This window comes from Myzus persicae, unplaced genomic scaffold (assembly GCF_001856785.1).
Source record: "Myzus persicae strain clone G006 unplaced genomic scaffold, MPER_G0061.0, whole genome shotgun sequence".
Lineage (NCBI taxonomy): Eukaryota > Metazoa > Arthropoda > Insecta > Hemiptera > Aphididae > Myzus > Myzus persicae.
The window spans coordinates 394078-410207 of NW_019101180.1; the positions used below are offsets into that span (position 1 = coordinate 394078).

At 29.1% G+C, this 16130-nt stretch overlaps 1 protein-coding gene across 1 annotated transcript; it reads right to left on the bottom strand.

The window, feature by feature from the left end:
• Positions 1–1197: 1197 nt before the first annotated feature.
• On the bottom strand, positions 1198–13272 carry LOC111028100. The gene is made up of 3 exons (XM_022306638.1): positions 12992–13272; positions 2652–2846; positions 1198–1836 (listed from the first exon to the last, which is right to left on the bottom strand). Exons 1-3 carry the CDS (start codon positions 13128–13130, stop codon positions 1547–1549), a joined length of 624 nt encoding a protein of 207 aa, XP_022162330.1. The 5' UTR covers positions 13131–13272; the 3' UTR covers positions 1198–1546.
• Between the last annotated feature and the right edge of the window lie 2858 nt (positions 13273–16130).

Genomic DNA, 16130 nt, shown 5'->3' on the forward strand with positions numbered 1-16130 from the left:
TTATAGAAAAAAAAACTAATTCAAATATGTCTAGCTATATAAAACCGAATGCATTTATTGATATTTTTACAATTTTTGAAAAATTTGAAAATTCTCGGAAAAAGATAACTATTAGTTTTGTTTTATAAACATCGTAGATAATTATTACAACAATTACTTCTCTGTTTCAATGTCACTAATATTTTTCTAATGGGTTAATAAATATTTTATTAAATACTTCCAACAAAATACTAACAACACATTATAGTTCACCTTTTATAATGAACGATAGGGTAATAATATTATTTTTAACTATCTTTGTCATACATTGTATCATATCCATATTATATAATATTGTAAAAATGAATTCCATCAATGAAATTTAAATTAATTTATAAATATTTACAATCATATAAATATATTATTATAAACAGGTATATTATGTTAAGTGTTGAACCTGAATATGCTACATTAATGTTAATGCTCGAAAAACAACGATCTAGTCTTAATTTTTTTAAATAAATTCTATATTCTTAAACTTGGGTACTATAGGCAGTTTTTTCTTATGAAAAAAAAAGTAAAGAGCCTATAAATTAACCATTTTATAAGTTATTGAAATTTAAAATAAATAAAATGAGAAATGAATGCAGAAAATAAAAGCTTAGAATAATTATACTCTAGTCAATAGAATTAAACTAATAAAAAATACGTACCAACTACCAACTATAAATTAAATATATGCAAACAGCATGCATAGGTAATATTATAATTTTCATATAGGATGGTTTTATCGTTGATTCGCCTGCACGCCCTACAGGTTACGTTAAGTTGTCGAGCTCATAAGATTACCGATTTTCTTAAATATACAAAATACATTTTTAAACAATTAATACAATATTTAATTTATTGTGATAAGAAAATAATAAGTTAATGGTATCTAATGAAACAATTAACTATAAATCTGTATTTATATGATTTATTATAATAAAATTTAAAAAAAAATACATAAAAAGAATACGTTGAATAGTGATGATATTAATAATTAATGATAAGCGCATTGGAAGTTATAATATTTTGATGTTTATAACGGAATATAGTAACTTATCATGAACAAAAAAATACATAATAATATATAAACGCCTAAGAAAAACTAAGTGCGTATAACGTAATAAATAAACACTGAAACGTCATTTCTAAGTGGACCACCTTCTGTTTAATATTGTACGATGGAACGCAAGCCTTGAGTCTTTGAACAATTCATTTTCGTACAATACAACCAATACAGGATAATATTATGATAATAAGGATATAATTTAAGGCATGTACAACGGTCGGTCAGTATACGGTGTTATGTTGACGTATTGCACGGGTTGAAACCTTTTCGGTGACGTTATGCGTAATAAATAATCATAGTATATTATATTATGATAACAATAATTATTGCAATAATAATAATAGTAATAATAATAATATAAATAATTTTAATAATAATAATAATATTTAAAAAAAACACCTCAGTAACTATGTGTTAAACAGAATAACAATGTTACTGGGAAAAGTAAGAGTACTACTTGTTGACTTTTCCTTCCATAAATGGAGTATTCGGAAGACGATAGACGTAAAGTGTACCGGTTTGAGAGGACGATTGGTCAGCGGCGTTTATGCGGTTTCCAAGATCGCCATTTCCGCTGCTATCTATGTATGGAACCAAGTTGCTGTCGGATACCTTGGGACAACAATTTACGTTGTAACTGCCACACGGTCTCGGGTGGGCGGAGGGCTTGTTGTTTATGATCTTGCACATTTGATTGAACATGCAAATGCCAGTCGAACCATTGCTCATGACGCACGATTCACCTATACATAAAAAAAACCAATAAATCTGTTACATCAATATTACTATGCCGACTTGAATGAGCAATCACAAAATATTTAACGAATCAATAGTGAGCTAATGGTCCCTTAAGCATGATTTAGTGACCCATGGTTGATTTTTTAAATTAATTCATTTTTCATACAGCTTGGCATTGTATACAATATTGTACATTATTTCGATAGATCCGTGATGGCCAGGCATTGAAATATACCTCATCAAAATCTCACCCTGGAGTTTTTAAACATAACAATATGTTATTTACCCTCTTAGTGGTTCGTTGTGTAATCTCACAAAATCAACATTTTGATTTGTGAGTTTTACTGTTGGGGATCGACATGTCTTTTTATACGAAATTAAAACAACGGTGGTCGTATACTTCTTCAACAGTTGGCAGTTTGGGACATTTGTCGAGAAACCAAAGAGTACTTTATTTTCTGTGTATACCTTATCGGTTGGAAAAATTCTTACTACCTACCATTGATTCAACAATTTATTAGGCCGGGTTCAATAATATATTTAGACTTTTGGACAATAATATTCAGGAGGTAGGTTATCATTATGGAGGTCTCTGAAAGTCACAACCAAAATGTAGGGAGAATGTGAGGTGCTTCAAAATGTGAGATCAAATGATATTATGGTGGTACTACTCGAAATTTATTTTTTTTAATATACGATAATTAAAGATAAGAACATATGAACGGTCCTAATTACAGTAATTGTATGCCACAGTGATGCGATAACAGACTAATTTTTCCATATACCAACACACACACACCGGCATCATTGAGTAACTTACCACATAAGTCTTCGCACATTTCTCTGGTAGTAGGCAAGTCTTCGTTTTCAATGCAAACATTTCCACCCTTCGCAGAGTACAGAGGTCGGCATGATTTGAACATCGAGTGGTAGAACCATCCAGACAATTCCCAGTCCAAAATTGGGTACACGGAAGTGTTGCAATTGTGTGTCGTCGGGTGGTGGCATCTGGGACCTTAAAAAAAAACATTCCAAAATTAGGTTATTATATTTGTCTTCAATGCCTAATAGCTAGGACTTAGGAGGATAGGATTGATAATGATTGAACCTTTTCTATTCAATTTTCAAAGTTGTATTCACCAAAAATCTATTTGACGTTGAAAAATAAGCGTTTTTTAAGTTAAAGTTCAGCGTGTCATCAGAAAAAAACAATTTAACCTGCCGTATGACTAATATGTAATAAAATAAATTACGAATCAACATAAATCAGAAATAAACTTAGTTGAAGAAATAATCAGAATCGTTTTTCTTATACAATGATTCAACATTGAATTCAAGTTTAACATATCCATTACAGTGACCTACTCAATGACAAAGTACACCCAACTGTACAGCATAGTGTTTAGGATACTTGTTTACTTTTTTTCGATTATTTTTAAAGCACTGTGAATTTTTCTTTTAACTCCCAAAAGTACCAACTAGATCCAATTTTCTATTAAAAATCGTCCTCGAAACTGATGGTTGAACATAGATACAAAAAAAAACACACATCAATAAAACCAATATATTCGTCGTTCTGTTCATCAGAATCTAAAAATATTGTCCAAGTTATAGGTTACTATATCCGTCTCGGATAGGTGTGGTAAATGGAAGTAAGAAATAATATTATGATTTTAATATTTCACCACAAGGTATAATTTCAAAACAATTAGAACTTTTTCTGTTTGTATAAAATAGAAAAAATGTATGTTTTATATATATAATATATTTTTTCAGTCGATGAGTGATGACTCGCCTTCAAATTAGAATTTTATCCAATGACTTTTTATTGCTCGAGTTGGAGATACATTTAAATATATATAAATAATATATATTCTTGTTTTGGTCCTGTAATTTTTTCGGAAAAAATGGGAAGCTTTTAGAGATGAATTTTCAGCCCAAACATTAGAATCAAACCGTCAGAGTGTTAGCCATCATAAAGTCTATAATATGACGTTTTGAATGAAAATATACGTCCATATACATTTTCCTCCATCTTGAAACAGCTTGTCTATTCTAAATTCTGTTTGTATACTACCTACATCTTACCAGGTGATCCAAATACAATGTGTATAGTAACGATTAAAAAATAAATGATCACACTCTGGCAATTTATAATAAAGTGAATAACAGATTAAATAAAGATCTAAACATTTAATTCTAGTGAGACAAAACGTGGCTAGTGTTCAAACTTCAAATGACTTAAAAATATTTTAATATTTAATTTGAAACAATATTCATGTTCCAATATAAGTACGTAGATAAACCCTTGGAAACTTGACCATTATTATAATAAATAATAATGATTCCAGAAATAATGTAAAAGTATTATATTATACATAATTGTTCTCAGTATAAGATTAGCATAATTAATAGGTATTACGTGCAGCTATGTTCAAAGAATATAATTATTAACGATATAAGTACCTGGTATACATATAAAACGTGATAAAGTACACAAAGTAGGCAATCAATAATCATTATACAAGTAAAAATAACATTGGAATAATAAAAAATACAACCCACAACTTCTTGTAATCACAATGGAAATATTATAATAGAGTAATACTATGATATAATCAAAATAATATTTAAAAAAATTAAGAACATTAAACAATTCAAAATTATGAATTAACTGCAATGGCTTACGCATTTTAAAAGCTAAACATATTGATAACCTAGTTATAGTTTACAACCAAGTTAAAATTAACATACTGTTTCAATTGACAATACAATATACACTCAAAAATTACAATCACTTCAAATCTGAACCGTCGATCGTGTTTCTAAAGAGATTGTTACACACTAACAACATGGTTACACGTGATAAAATAGATAAAAATTAAATTATAAAGTCAATAATGCAATGTTAAGTATTAAACAGATAGCCGAGTGTCAGTAGATAGGTACATGCTTAAAAACAAAATAAAATCATCAAATTACATAGTATTTTTTATAAAATCAATTATAGTAAACACTAATAAAACATGACGACCCTGATCGAAGCACTTCAGCGAGTGTAAGATTATAAGATATTTAACAATGTACAGACAAATAGATTTATGTACGCCAGCTTAATGTGGGGAGTATAATACATTTAAGATACATGGCCCAATGATACTACTCAATAAAATTGTTCAGATTAAATATATAATATTATTATCATGAATTAAATATATTAAGAATAACATTGTTTTGTAGAGCATTTGATATAAATGAATAATTTTCATTTCTTAGAAAAACAAATCAATTTTAAAATTTTCCATAAAATTTGAACGAACTGATTTATTAACAAATATTATGTAACTTCAAAATGTATAATTATAACTATTGAATTCAATGCGAGAAGAGTCATTTAAGAATCATTTAAGATCTTATGACTCTCAGTTTAAGACTGAATAATACTTTTATTACAGTAAATATAAATCAAATATAATAATCATAATAATTATATTGTTTTTTAGCTCAATTATCATAAACGAATGATCCGTATAAACGTCTTTGCTTGACGCCATACTAAATTTGAATTATCCCCCCTTGAGTCATAATCATGGGCACCGATAAAAGATTAGAAGAGGTACTTTTGCTAGCCCGCAAAAATATTATTTTTGAAAAAAAATTAATTTACAGAATGGAAGGTTATTTGTAGATAATCATTTTTTGCTACCCCAGAATTTCGATAGAAATATTCAACAATCATCAATATTATATGCAATTGGACGGTAGATAGCCAGTATTAGATAGCCGACATTCTTGGAGTCGGAGCTTACCGAACGTGCCCTAACGAACGTCAAATATTGGATCCCTCGCAGGAATAATCGTATGTTCCTACACAAGAGTAGTAGGTGAACAATTAACTATAGAAATATACTAACAACTACACGTCATAATATACAAATATACAATATATTATCGAATTATTATACATATACTTGAACACTTATGAGTGGAACAATTTATATAAAATGATTAATTCTGACATATTAATATTAATCAGAACAACTTAGAAATCAATTACAAAATAAATAATCTTGTTTTATATCCTTTTTTATTTATTAAACTCACTATCTTGCATTGCTAAAGACATTGATTGAAATAGATAATAAACAATAGTTTTATAAAAAATATATCTTAATCCATGGTCGCTAGTTATTATGAATTATGACTACTTAAGCACTGTATTAGCTACCTAGTTACATCTTAGTCACTGCTGTAACCAATATTAATGATAACTTCAGATTTCCATGATAATAAATTATTTCCAGGAAACAATGCATAAAATAATTGATATTACAATATAATCATTACATTACTATTACATTTATAACCATCGGAAAATATTAATTATTACTAATATTTTAGTAGTATTATGGATCAGTGAAGATCTTAATATTTACAACATTATGACAAAATTCAGAACCTTTTACTTTTTATAACATAAGTACATTTTATGTGGTACACCGGACAGATATTAACTACGTATGAATATTACACAATATACAGCATTACAACCATACAGGGGTAATACGTATTACTTAATACAATAATACCCACCATAATATAGAAACAGTCGTCTAGAATCCACTGATATAAAAATAAAAATTAGTGATGATATAAATATGTAGTGTTGCCATATTAGATAATATACCTACCAAAGCTGGACATTGATGAGTTAAAAAGTTAGATGACTTAAATTACTTTTAACCTAGTTAATTTTTTTTAAGTGACAACTTCACGAATTGAAATTTGTTTCATGATATGCAGCTAGTGCTACAAATCAATCAAATCATGTCATAATTATGTTAAGTTTTTACCCTGATATGAACCCCATAATTTAAAAAAAATATATTTTATTTTGTACAAAGTAGAAATGTTGTAACGGAAAATACTTGGAAATATTATTTAGAAAGTTAAGTCATGTAGGTACCCAGTACATATTGTGAATACTAAATAACGAACCTATGTAAATACAACTATTCAAGTACTAAGTATTACAACCGTATACTTAAATTTATGTATAAAATAAATAACAAAATAAGTTAACTTACCTAGTGTTGAATACTAGATATTATACACTAAGTAAATATTTTATCATGGAGGTAACAATGTATTATAACTATTTATAAGGTATACATTTTTGTAGTATTATAATTTTTCATTTAGAAAATATTAATGAACTTTAAACAATTATCAAAATTCAAAAGATTAAGTGTGGCAATTTCATATGTAAAATATCCAAGTTCAGAAGAACGTAATAGTAAAACTATCCTTACAACCTTTGGGAGGCATTAGGAGTACAATATAAAATCTAATAACTGTTTTTGACTAGGGCTGGGATTTTAATTACCTAATAAAACCCTAAAAATTCTGAATAATGCACTAGGTACATTTTTTTTTTATTTTGATAATTTTGATAAATTTGAACGATAATATAAATTTAGCATGAATTACAATATTTATTAAAAGGATTGGAAAAAACGTTTTTCAATTTTACTGATCACTTTGGACTTCTTAAATACGAAAAAACAATTAAGTTCCTATTTTAGTATTTCCATTAATAATTTGTTTTATATTATAGGCTTGTAATGTTGAGATTATATATATATTATACTTACTTGTACGTACGTCGTACATAGTAAGTATGTTAGATGCATATTAAAATCAAGAAAAACTGTGTAAACATCTTAAATACAAATTTTGAATTCAATAGCTTCAAAAATGCACCAAAAATCCAAATACTATAAAAATGAAAAAATTACCTTAAAATTTGAATCGTTAAAAAATGTAAAATAAAAACTTGTTCTTATTCAAAAATACATAAATCATGGATGTTATATTTAAAATGAGCATAATGAAGCTTCGAAAATCAATGCAAAGTGCATCGAAGTATCAGCCTGAATAATGATTAATTTTGTGAGATCTGATTGTGCAAAATCTTTTTTGTTATTATGCCCACTGACTGAATAAGTTATAATTATCATATCATTTTGTTCTCTTGTTATTTGTAATTTATCTGCACCGCAAGCAATACGTATTAAGGTTTTAATTGAAGGTAACATTACAGTTAAAAAGTTGGTTTATAATAGATTGTATATAGTCGTAAATTTGTAATCAGTGTTGGTCTGGCTTAAGATATAAACGCCCAAGCGCATTGTCATCAATAAGTCACTGTGAAAACAAATTTTTTTTTTAAATGTCTATAAATTCAAAACAGATCATAAATATTAAGGGGTAAATACAATTTGAAAATTGTAAAACGTTTTACCTTAAATTCCCAGGGACAAATATCAAATTAGGCTTGGACTTCCAACTTTGGAACTTGATGATATTAAAATAATTAAAAAAAATTCTCAAAATTATATTAGATATACATTTATTTTTATGACTATAATATCAATAAAGACGAGTGATTAAAAAACAAATAATTTTCTATGATTTACCGGTGTGTATCTACGTGTAATACGACTGTACGTCATTACTACCAAATTGAGAAAATATATAATAATAGTAGATATCTATATATATAAATATAAATAATCAAAGAATTAGGTTAAATTAAAGTGCTGGGTTACTTTTAATTCAAGTATATTTAGTTTCAACAAAATAATTACACAAAAGTCTGACTCCGAAAGAGGAAATTACAAATTCAAATTTGTATATTTGGATTTTGCGAGACATACATCAAATTTTTATAGCAGTGAACATCCTATAAAAACATTATAAATTATTCATGTTCCGAATTATAATCATCATTAATTTTCATAGTCTAATCTAGAACTAATGATTATAGGATTGATCCTTATAAATGTTTGAAGTCTATATAATAATATTATAAATAATTACTGTGTACCTAATATAATAACGATGACAAACAAAAAATTAAATCACAGTTGCACATTGAGATATAAATTGTACATCATTTTTGTCTTTAGGCGTTGAGTCTTGACTCTTGAGTGATAGCAAGGGATCTTTTTTAAGTTCATACTAATCATTTTTCAACAGCTTAGCACACTAATTATTGCATTTTATGACATCTGTATTCTGAGAAAATTATGCAGTATGAGCCTAAATTGTACGATTACGACAGCACTCGTAATATTACTGACCATCATGGTCGATGACGAAACTTCACAATAACAATAAAGAAACACGTTTTTGAATTTTGTTTACGTCGTATAAAATTTATTTTACGTTATTAATTAGTTATTTCGAATTAAAAGAATGTATATGATAATATAAACATACGAATATAAGATATTAACTTAATATTGGTCTACGAATAATGTTGCTCTTAAAAATATTAAATAGTTAGCAATCAAACATTCAAACCCGTCGAAACGTATTGAGAAATTACGATATACTTATGAATACCTTCGTGTTATTATTACGCTCGTTGTAATTCAAAATATATTACTTTTACATACTAAATATTATTATTAAAACAATATAAACTTTGGGTAAACTTTGTTTATTTGTTTCATTAGCTATAATTTATTAGATATCGTGGCTCATTGGCCATTAGTGTAAATAGATTTTATCGAACTCCTTTTAGAGCTAGTTAAATGCTCGATAATTTCATTGAAAATAAAGAGTTGTTAAAATAAATTGTTAACTGTTTGCCTGCGTTGACTAACTGTTTATGGTAGGTATATACTATGGTTAAATTTAAATTTAAACTGATGATATTCAAACACTAATCGTTACTAAGAAAAAAACGGAGAGTGTAGTTCAACAGTTTAAGTACATTGTTAATAAATATAAACTAGTTTTACAAACTGTTAAAGTATACCTAATAAGTTGCACATGTATACCCAAGACCACCATTCTACCATTAAATATAAAAAACAGAGTACGATAAGAAATTCCGAATCATATTGCTCTGATGGACCATAACAAAAACAAAGTAAAAACCAAGGAAGCCACTCAGCTGTATAGTAGGGATGGAGGGAACCTTGTCATTGAGTAACTGTGATAAATGCGTAAAATGTTAATTCAATGATAAATCGTTGTATACGATGTAAAAATATTCTGAGCGGAGACTCAAAGGATATTATTATTGTCTTGTATTTAGATTACCATAAGTATTTAAATTTTTTTTCTAATAGTTATACAATATAGCCTAATAGGTTGGATCAATTTAATCAAAACAAATTGCATATAATAAATGGTAACAACTATACAGCTGTTATTATCATAACACATAAGTCATCAACACTGATGTATCACGCGCGTAGACCGGTGTGAGTAGGTTCGTGGTATATGAATATCTTAAGATCCCTTCATTCAAAATTTAAAATAATTATTTGATGTAAATTTAATTTACATTACATGACATTTTTTTTTTTTTTTTATTGGACTTTTACAATCTATACAATATTTAGTATAATAAGCATAATAGATGGTTAGAATGAGGACACAATATAACACAGAGGGACTTGAGTGGAGAAGCCGTCCACTGTCGCCACTCCGGCTTTTTTTTTAAATAAGTATTATTGTATTTATTTTCGAGGGACTTTGGTACCGAATTAATTATTTGAGGGACTAAGACCTGGGAATCTAAAAGAATCTAAAATTTGTAACCTACCTACGATTTTCATCTGATTACTTATGTATTATTTACTCGCAATACACTTTACATATCTTTCTCAAACAGCAATTGTTTTTACCTAGAAAAATACACGTATAGAACATCCAGACACTCATTGATGCTAAGGATTACGAAAAAGTAACTGTTTGAGTGCTTTAAAAATAATTAATCAAACTAAATACATCGAAATAAAGTCTATACTTGTTCATACAAAAATAAAATAAATATTAAACAAATTATTGCTTGATATTAAAGTTGGTATTAATATAGGTTTTATACCACTACACTGAAACGAAATTTTTTAGTGGCGACAACGAAAAATAACAAATACTGAAATACCCATTAACCACCCGCCCATTTCTTATACGTCATAATAGTGATCATTCATTTACGAATGATACTCTAATGTTACAATTGTACACTCTTACTTGTCCTTATAAATTATTATTATGACATAACTCCATACAATATTTTATATTTCAAAAATAATTATAATTTGATAGCAATGTAATAATAAAACAATAAATAGGTATGCAAATGAGTTATTAAAGTAAAAAGTAAAAACACACTATTTTTAATTTTTGTGGTAAATAACTTATTAGCAAATCAGAAATCGCTTATCGATTAGCGTTGTATAACAACTGGAATTGGTTCCTGGTAAAATACATTATAATATTATATGTGCGTGTTTAATGACTAATAATATTATTATAAATATTACTATTAACATTGAATTTAATTATTTATAAATACATGTACCTATTGATATTCAATGCTACACGCCATTCGACCAGATAGTTTGGTATAAAGTGTAAACCGGACGACAGACTTCGTCATTCGTAATACACATAGTATTGTACAATCATTAGTTTGGGAACTTCTAGAGCCAGTATCTACACGGTCGTATATGGACTAGTGGGCCACTTCAATAATTTCCAGAGGGAGTAATTTTCGATTAAGTGAAATAAGATTACCACTGATTGTGATATAAATAAAAATTATACCCATATATTTTATTGTCGATATTTGTAGAATGTTTTCAGTTACCTACAACTTGTAGGGAATCTCGTATTAATTTAACTCTAAATTTTTGATTGAACACAACATTTTTTATCAATATTCACAGGAAAACGCCTAGAAAGTACAAAAACAACAAAAAAAAACCAAAACAAATAGAAAATGATTTGACGTCTAGAAAATACATGTCATTAATATGGGGTAAAATATTCAAGTCAAAGGTTGTTTGTTATCGAATCACAACACACTAAGAACATTGATATTGCATACAAAAGTTTCGAACGTCTTCGATAAAATCGATTATATAGTTTAATAGGCAATGTATCATTATTTGTTATGTTAATATTTTATCACACTTTCAATAATGGACGGTTTTTGTTAAGAACTTAAGGTTACATCGCGTACGGTTTTGATTGTATAATCCATTGTAGAAATAAAATTCGTCCAAAGCTCGTTATTTGTCGAGACTTATAAATATATGATAATGTTATTTCGCTTTGACAGAACCGATACCTATGAAGTTATCGGTGTGTGGTGTTTTCCTATTATTAGGGTTTTTATACCCCTTCCGATTATTAATAGTTTTGCCATTGCCCACTGCGAAATCGACCTTGGGACATAATTATATAGCTACGAGAGAAAAAATGCTGGTTGAAGTATTAGATTATCCATCATAAAGTTTATTCCGACAAGGTTTTTCATTAAATATACGCAACCAAGCCGCGTAACCGGGATTTCGATTTTCGGAGATGGAATTTTTGTGAACATCGCGATTTACCGTCACGGTATTAGGATTTTATTCATTAGGTTCTTTCATAATATTATTATTATATTATTATTCCCTTAGAGGGTACTTCAAAATACAGAACAATTCTTTCGATAAAAAAAAAAAGTAAAGTACCTATACTTTTTCGTATTTCCGCTAGTATCGTATAATGTATGTATAGAGGTACCATGTAGTTTATTCGTTTAATCGCCTCGTTAAAACAGCTTAAAATAAAACTAAAGAATTCAGGACCTTTCCGGCACATCAGGCCGTATGTAGGCAGTGCCGGCGCTAGTGGAGGACAAATGGGACACATGTCCAGGGCTTGTGCTTGTTAAAAGGCTCTGTGATTTTTAATTATCATCTTATTGCCGTATTTCCGTTTGGCAGTATTATAGAAGGGACAACAGCTATATTCTTAAAATATTTATTTGTTTAGGTATCTAAAATTCATATGTTCTCACTTCAGTCTTCAATTATATAATATTGTTGTTGTACGTACCTAATTAGTTATTATTTTATTATTTGTAAATAGTCTTGTGTTAACACATTATAATGAAAAAAAGGATAAGAATACCCTAATAATATTATTTTTAATGTTTAAAATTCGAAGAAAAACAATATTTTTTTTAAAAATCCTTATTTAAAAAAAAGCTAGAATTTTACCCTCCTCGTTGTACCTCCTGTAATGGATAATACCTTGTCCGGGGCCACACAATACCTAGCGCCCGCACTGTGGGTAGGTACATACCTTTCGCGTTCGAGACTTTTACCGGGTTGACTATCGTATTCATTTCGCGCTGGTTATTGGCGGCTTGGACGGCTTGGCCGATCAGCAGTACGACGACAATCGTCATCAGCCCGCGGACGTCGGCAATGGTGGCGAACATGGTTTTGTCTATTTGCTCGGCTGCGGGAAGGAACGGTCTTTCCGGCGACGGTTTACAATCGAGACGGGTAAGCTGCACACGACGAGTGAGACGAGCGGCCGAAAGATTTCACGTGACTGACTGTGACAATCATTCGAACAGCGAGCGGCGATCGCCTTATAACGGCCGAACGTGTGCGTGCGTGCGAGTGGGCGCGCGCGTGTGTGTGTGTGTGTGTGTGTGTGTGTGTGTGTTGCGCAAACAACGAAGACGTAAGTCGGGAGTAGGGAATCGAGTACATAATATTTCGACTAAAATCTTATCGTTCGGCCTTTGTCCGGTCTGATAACAGCAGCGCCTCTATTTAAAAGTATTAAAGTAATAATAATAATAACAACAACATATATTGTAATGTTATAAAAATATTATATTTCTCACACGACTGTAATATGTTATATTGTAGTTATAATATTATTATCGTGTTATATATTTTTTTACGCTGTTGGTCGTTGTTCCTATGTAATAAACGAGACGACGACGGTGGAAATAATAATCAACGCACACCTCCTCCGCCGTCTCATAAGCCACCACCTCCCATGTCGCCGTTGCCTGTGGATTAATGCCTGTTTGTTTTACTACACAATATAATAATTATGTTTGATTAAATTTGATTTGATTTTACCTTTTACATTTATCGCTCTTATGCACACAACACTGAGCCCGCCGAGTGGTCCCGAGGTTCCTGAATTACGCGACGACGTGTTCGAAGGTGAAAACCATAATAAAAATAATAATAATTTGCAAATAAATAATAACAATACAATAATAATAATCGACACGTCTCGTTTTCGTTAGAATCGAATTAATTCCGTGTGTGACCCAGACAGTAATCGGTAAAAAAACGACAAGGGTAAAAAAAGACACAGAATGTGTTTTACTTTTATAATTTTTTAAGAATTAAAACACGCTTACAAATTACAAATATCTTTTTCTAGTAATTAATTTTTAACATTTTTGTGTAGGTACTATTCATATAATATTTGTGATTTTAAGCATTCTAAATTTATTTAAAAACTACATAAGTATTTTTTAGACATAAATCATTATATTTTAAGAGACTATCATTAAATGCTTAATATAATAGCTAAATAATTAATATATTTCTTATGCGATTATAGTCGTAGTCGGGCATTCGGCGTATTAGTATGATCTCATTGTTAATTGTTATTAATTTGCCATAATATGGTCACCGGGGGTAAGACGTCATTTATTATTATTAAGTTGTTTGTGATTATATTATTGATTGTGAAAAAAAGCATGGCTTATCGACCAAAATGATTTCAAGTAAAATATTATAATGTATTCGTAAAATATTCGACAGTTAGACTAGATACTAGGTGCATAATAATTTATAATTTATTCTGGAAGGTTGTTATTTTAACTGTGTGTTTAACAAACAAAAATAAAGGTGACACATAGACTAGGTATAAAAATCTTATTTTTTTCCCTCTACCCCAGGGTAATACACCAATACCTAGACAGTAAACATGCATGATATAATTGTTATGAATCAATAAGCTCCAACTGGGCGTTCATAGTTTACAATAGAAAATAAGTATAATATGCAATTTTTGTAGCCGGGGATCATACAAATGACGTCCAGCGAGAGGCCATAATATGAACTGCCACACAACGTGTTAAGTGACTTGAAAAAGATATTTTTAATTTTCAAAAATTACAATCACTTAAGCAAATAATATGACTAAAAATACAAACCTTGTCGTTTTTTACTTGACATATTTTTCATTGTCGTTTTTTCCCTATATTCGACCCAGACGCAGTTGTCATATAAAACATTATTATTATTATTATTATTAATTTATTTACAATATTATGCATAGTATAATATACCTAATTGCTTAGTAAAAATATAAAGTTCCATCCAGACACCAACGCCGCGCTCCGTCGGATGTAATATACAATTCTTTCGGAATTCGTTGTTCGTTTTACGGCGGTGGATTACCTATATTATTATGTAATAAGTAATAAACAACGATAGCCGGACCGCTTAGGTCTCAACTTGTTAGGCTACAATATGCACTTCACATCGCACTCATTTCCAAATACTTACACGTCTGTCGTGGTATGTAAGTAAATATATTATGTAATATAGGTATAACTGGTATAAGTACCCACTGCATTATTCATTATTATTGTCACCGCAGCGTTCCACCTCGTAAAATAATAATAAAATATATACCTATACCTATACCTATTATTGTAATAATAAGGGTATAATTATTATACAAAATATTATTTTCACTATAAAGTTGTACATGGTTGTACATTGTTGATAAAGAGCTCTCGCATTCTAGTCCCGTCCCGGCTACCTTAATCATCGATACCTAATAAATTATAATAGCGTTAAGACATAAGCGGAACAGACGAATAGTTTTCAAATACTTAGTTGTCGTCGATGAAAAAGCAGTGGCGTTAGAAAGGTCATACTCAAAATACACATAATATTATTATAAATTATATTCGTATTTTTTTTTTTTTTAAGTAGCGTCGCTTTATCGGTGCGTGGTGTTTTTACATGACTGTTATTACACCTACATTATTATTTTCTCCATTTCCTACTGCGAAAATGACCTTGGGACTTAACTACGAAAATGAAAAATGCGGGTTGAAATTAGATTATCCATCGTGAACATTATTCCGACAATCCGACAAGGTTTTTTTGCCAAAAACTCAAGTCTCTTGTCACAAGAGTAGGGGGCTTGTCCTTACAGGTGGTAACTAAATAATATGCACATCATATTATTATATACACCTGCTGATAAGTGATAAACTGCCGATTACTATTATAATACTATGATGTTATTATTGCAAAACTCAATAATTATTATTACTTGTTCATTGACGTTTTTATTTGTTATTACTTATTACCTACACGAGTTTTACACAAATTTTAGTGATTAGTGACTTTAAATGAGCGAGTACAGCAATAATTTATACTTA

Excerpts from the sequence above, each read along its gene's own strand:
- LOC111028100 (XM_022306638.1), bottom strand. The coding sequence starts at position 13,130 with ATGTTCGCCACCATTGCCGACGTCCGCGGGCTGATGACGATTGTCGTC. Across the intron at positions 2,847-12,991 it reads AAAAGTCTCGAACGCGAAAG|GTCCCAGATGCCACCACCCG; the intron begins GTATGTACCTAC and ends TTTTTTTTTAAG. Across the intron at positions 1,837-2,651 it reads AATGTGCGAAGACTTATGTG|GTGAATCGTGCGTCATGAGC; the intron begins GTAAGTTACTCA and ends TTTTATGTATAG.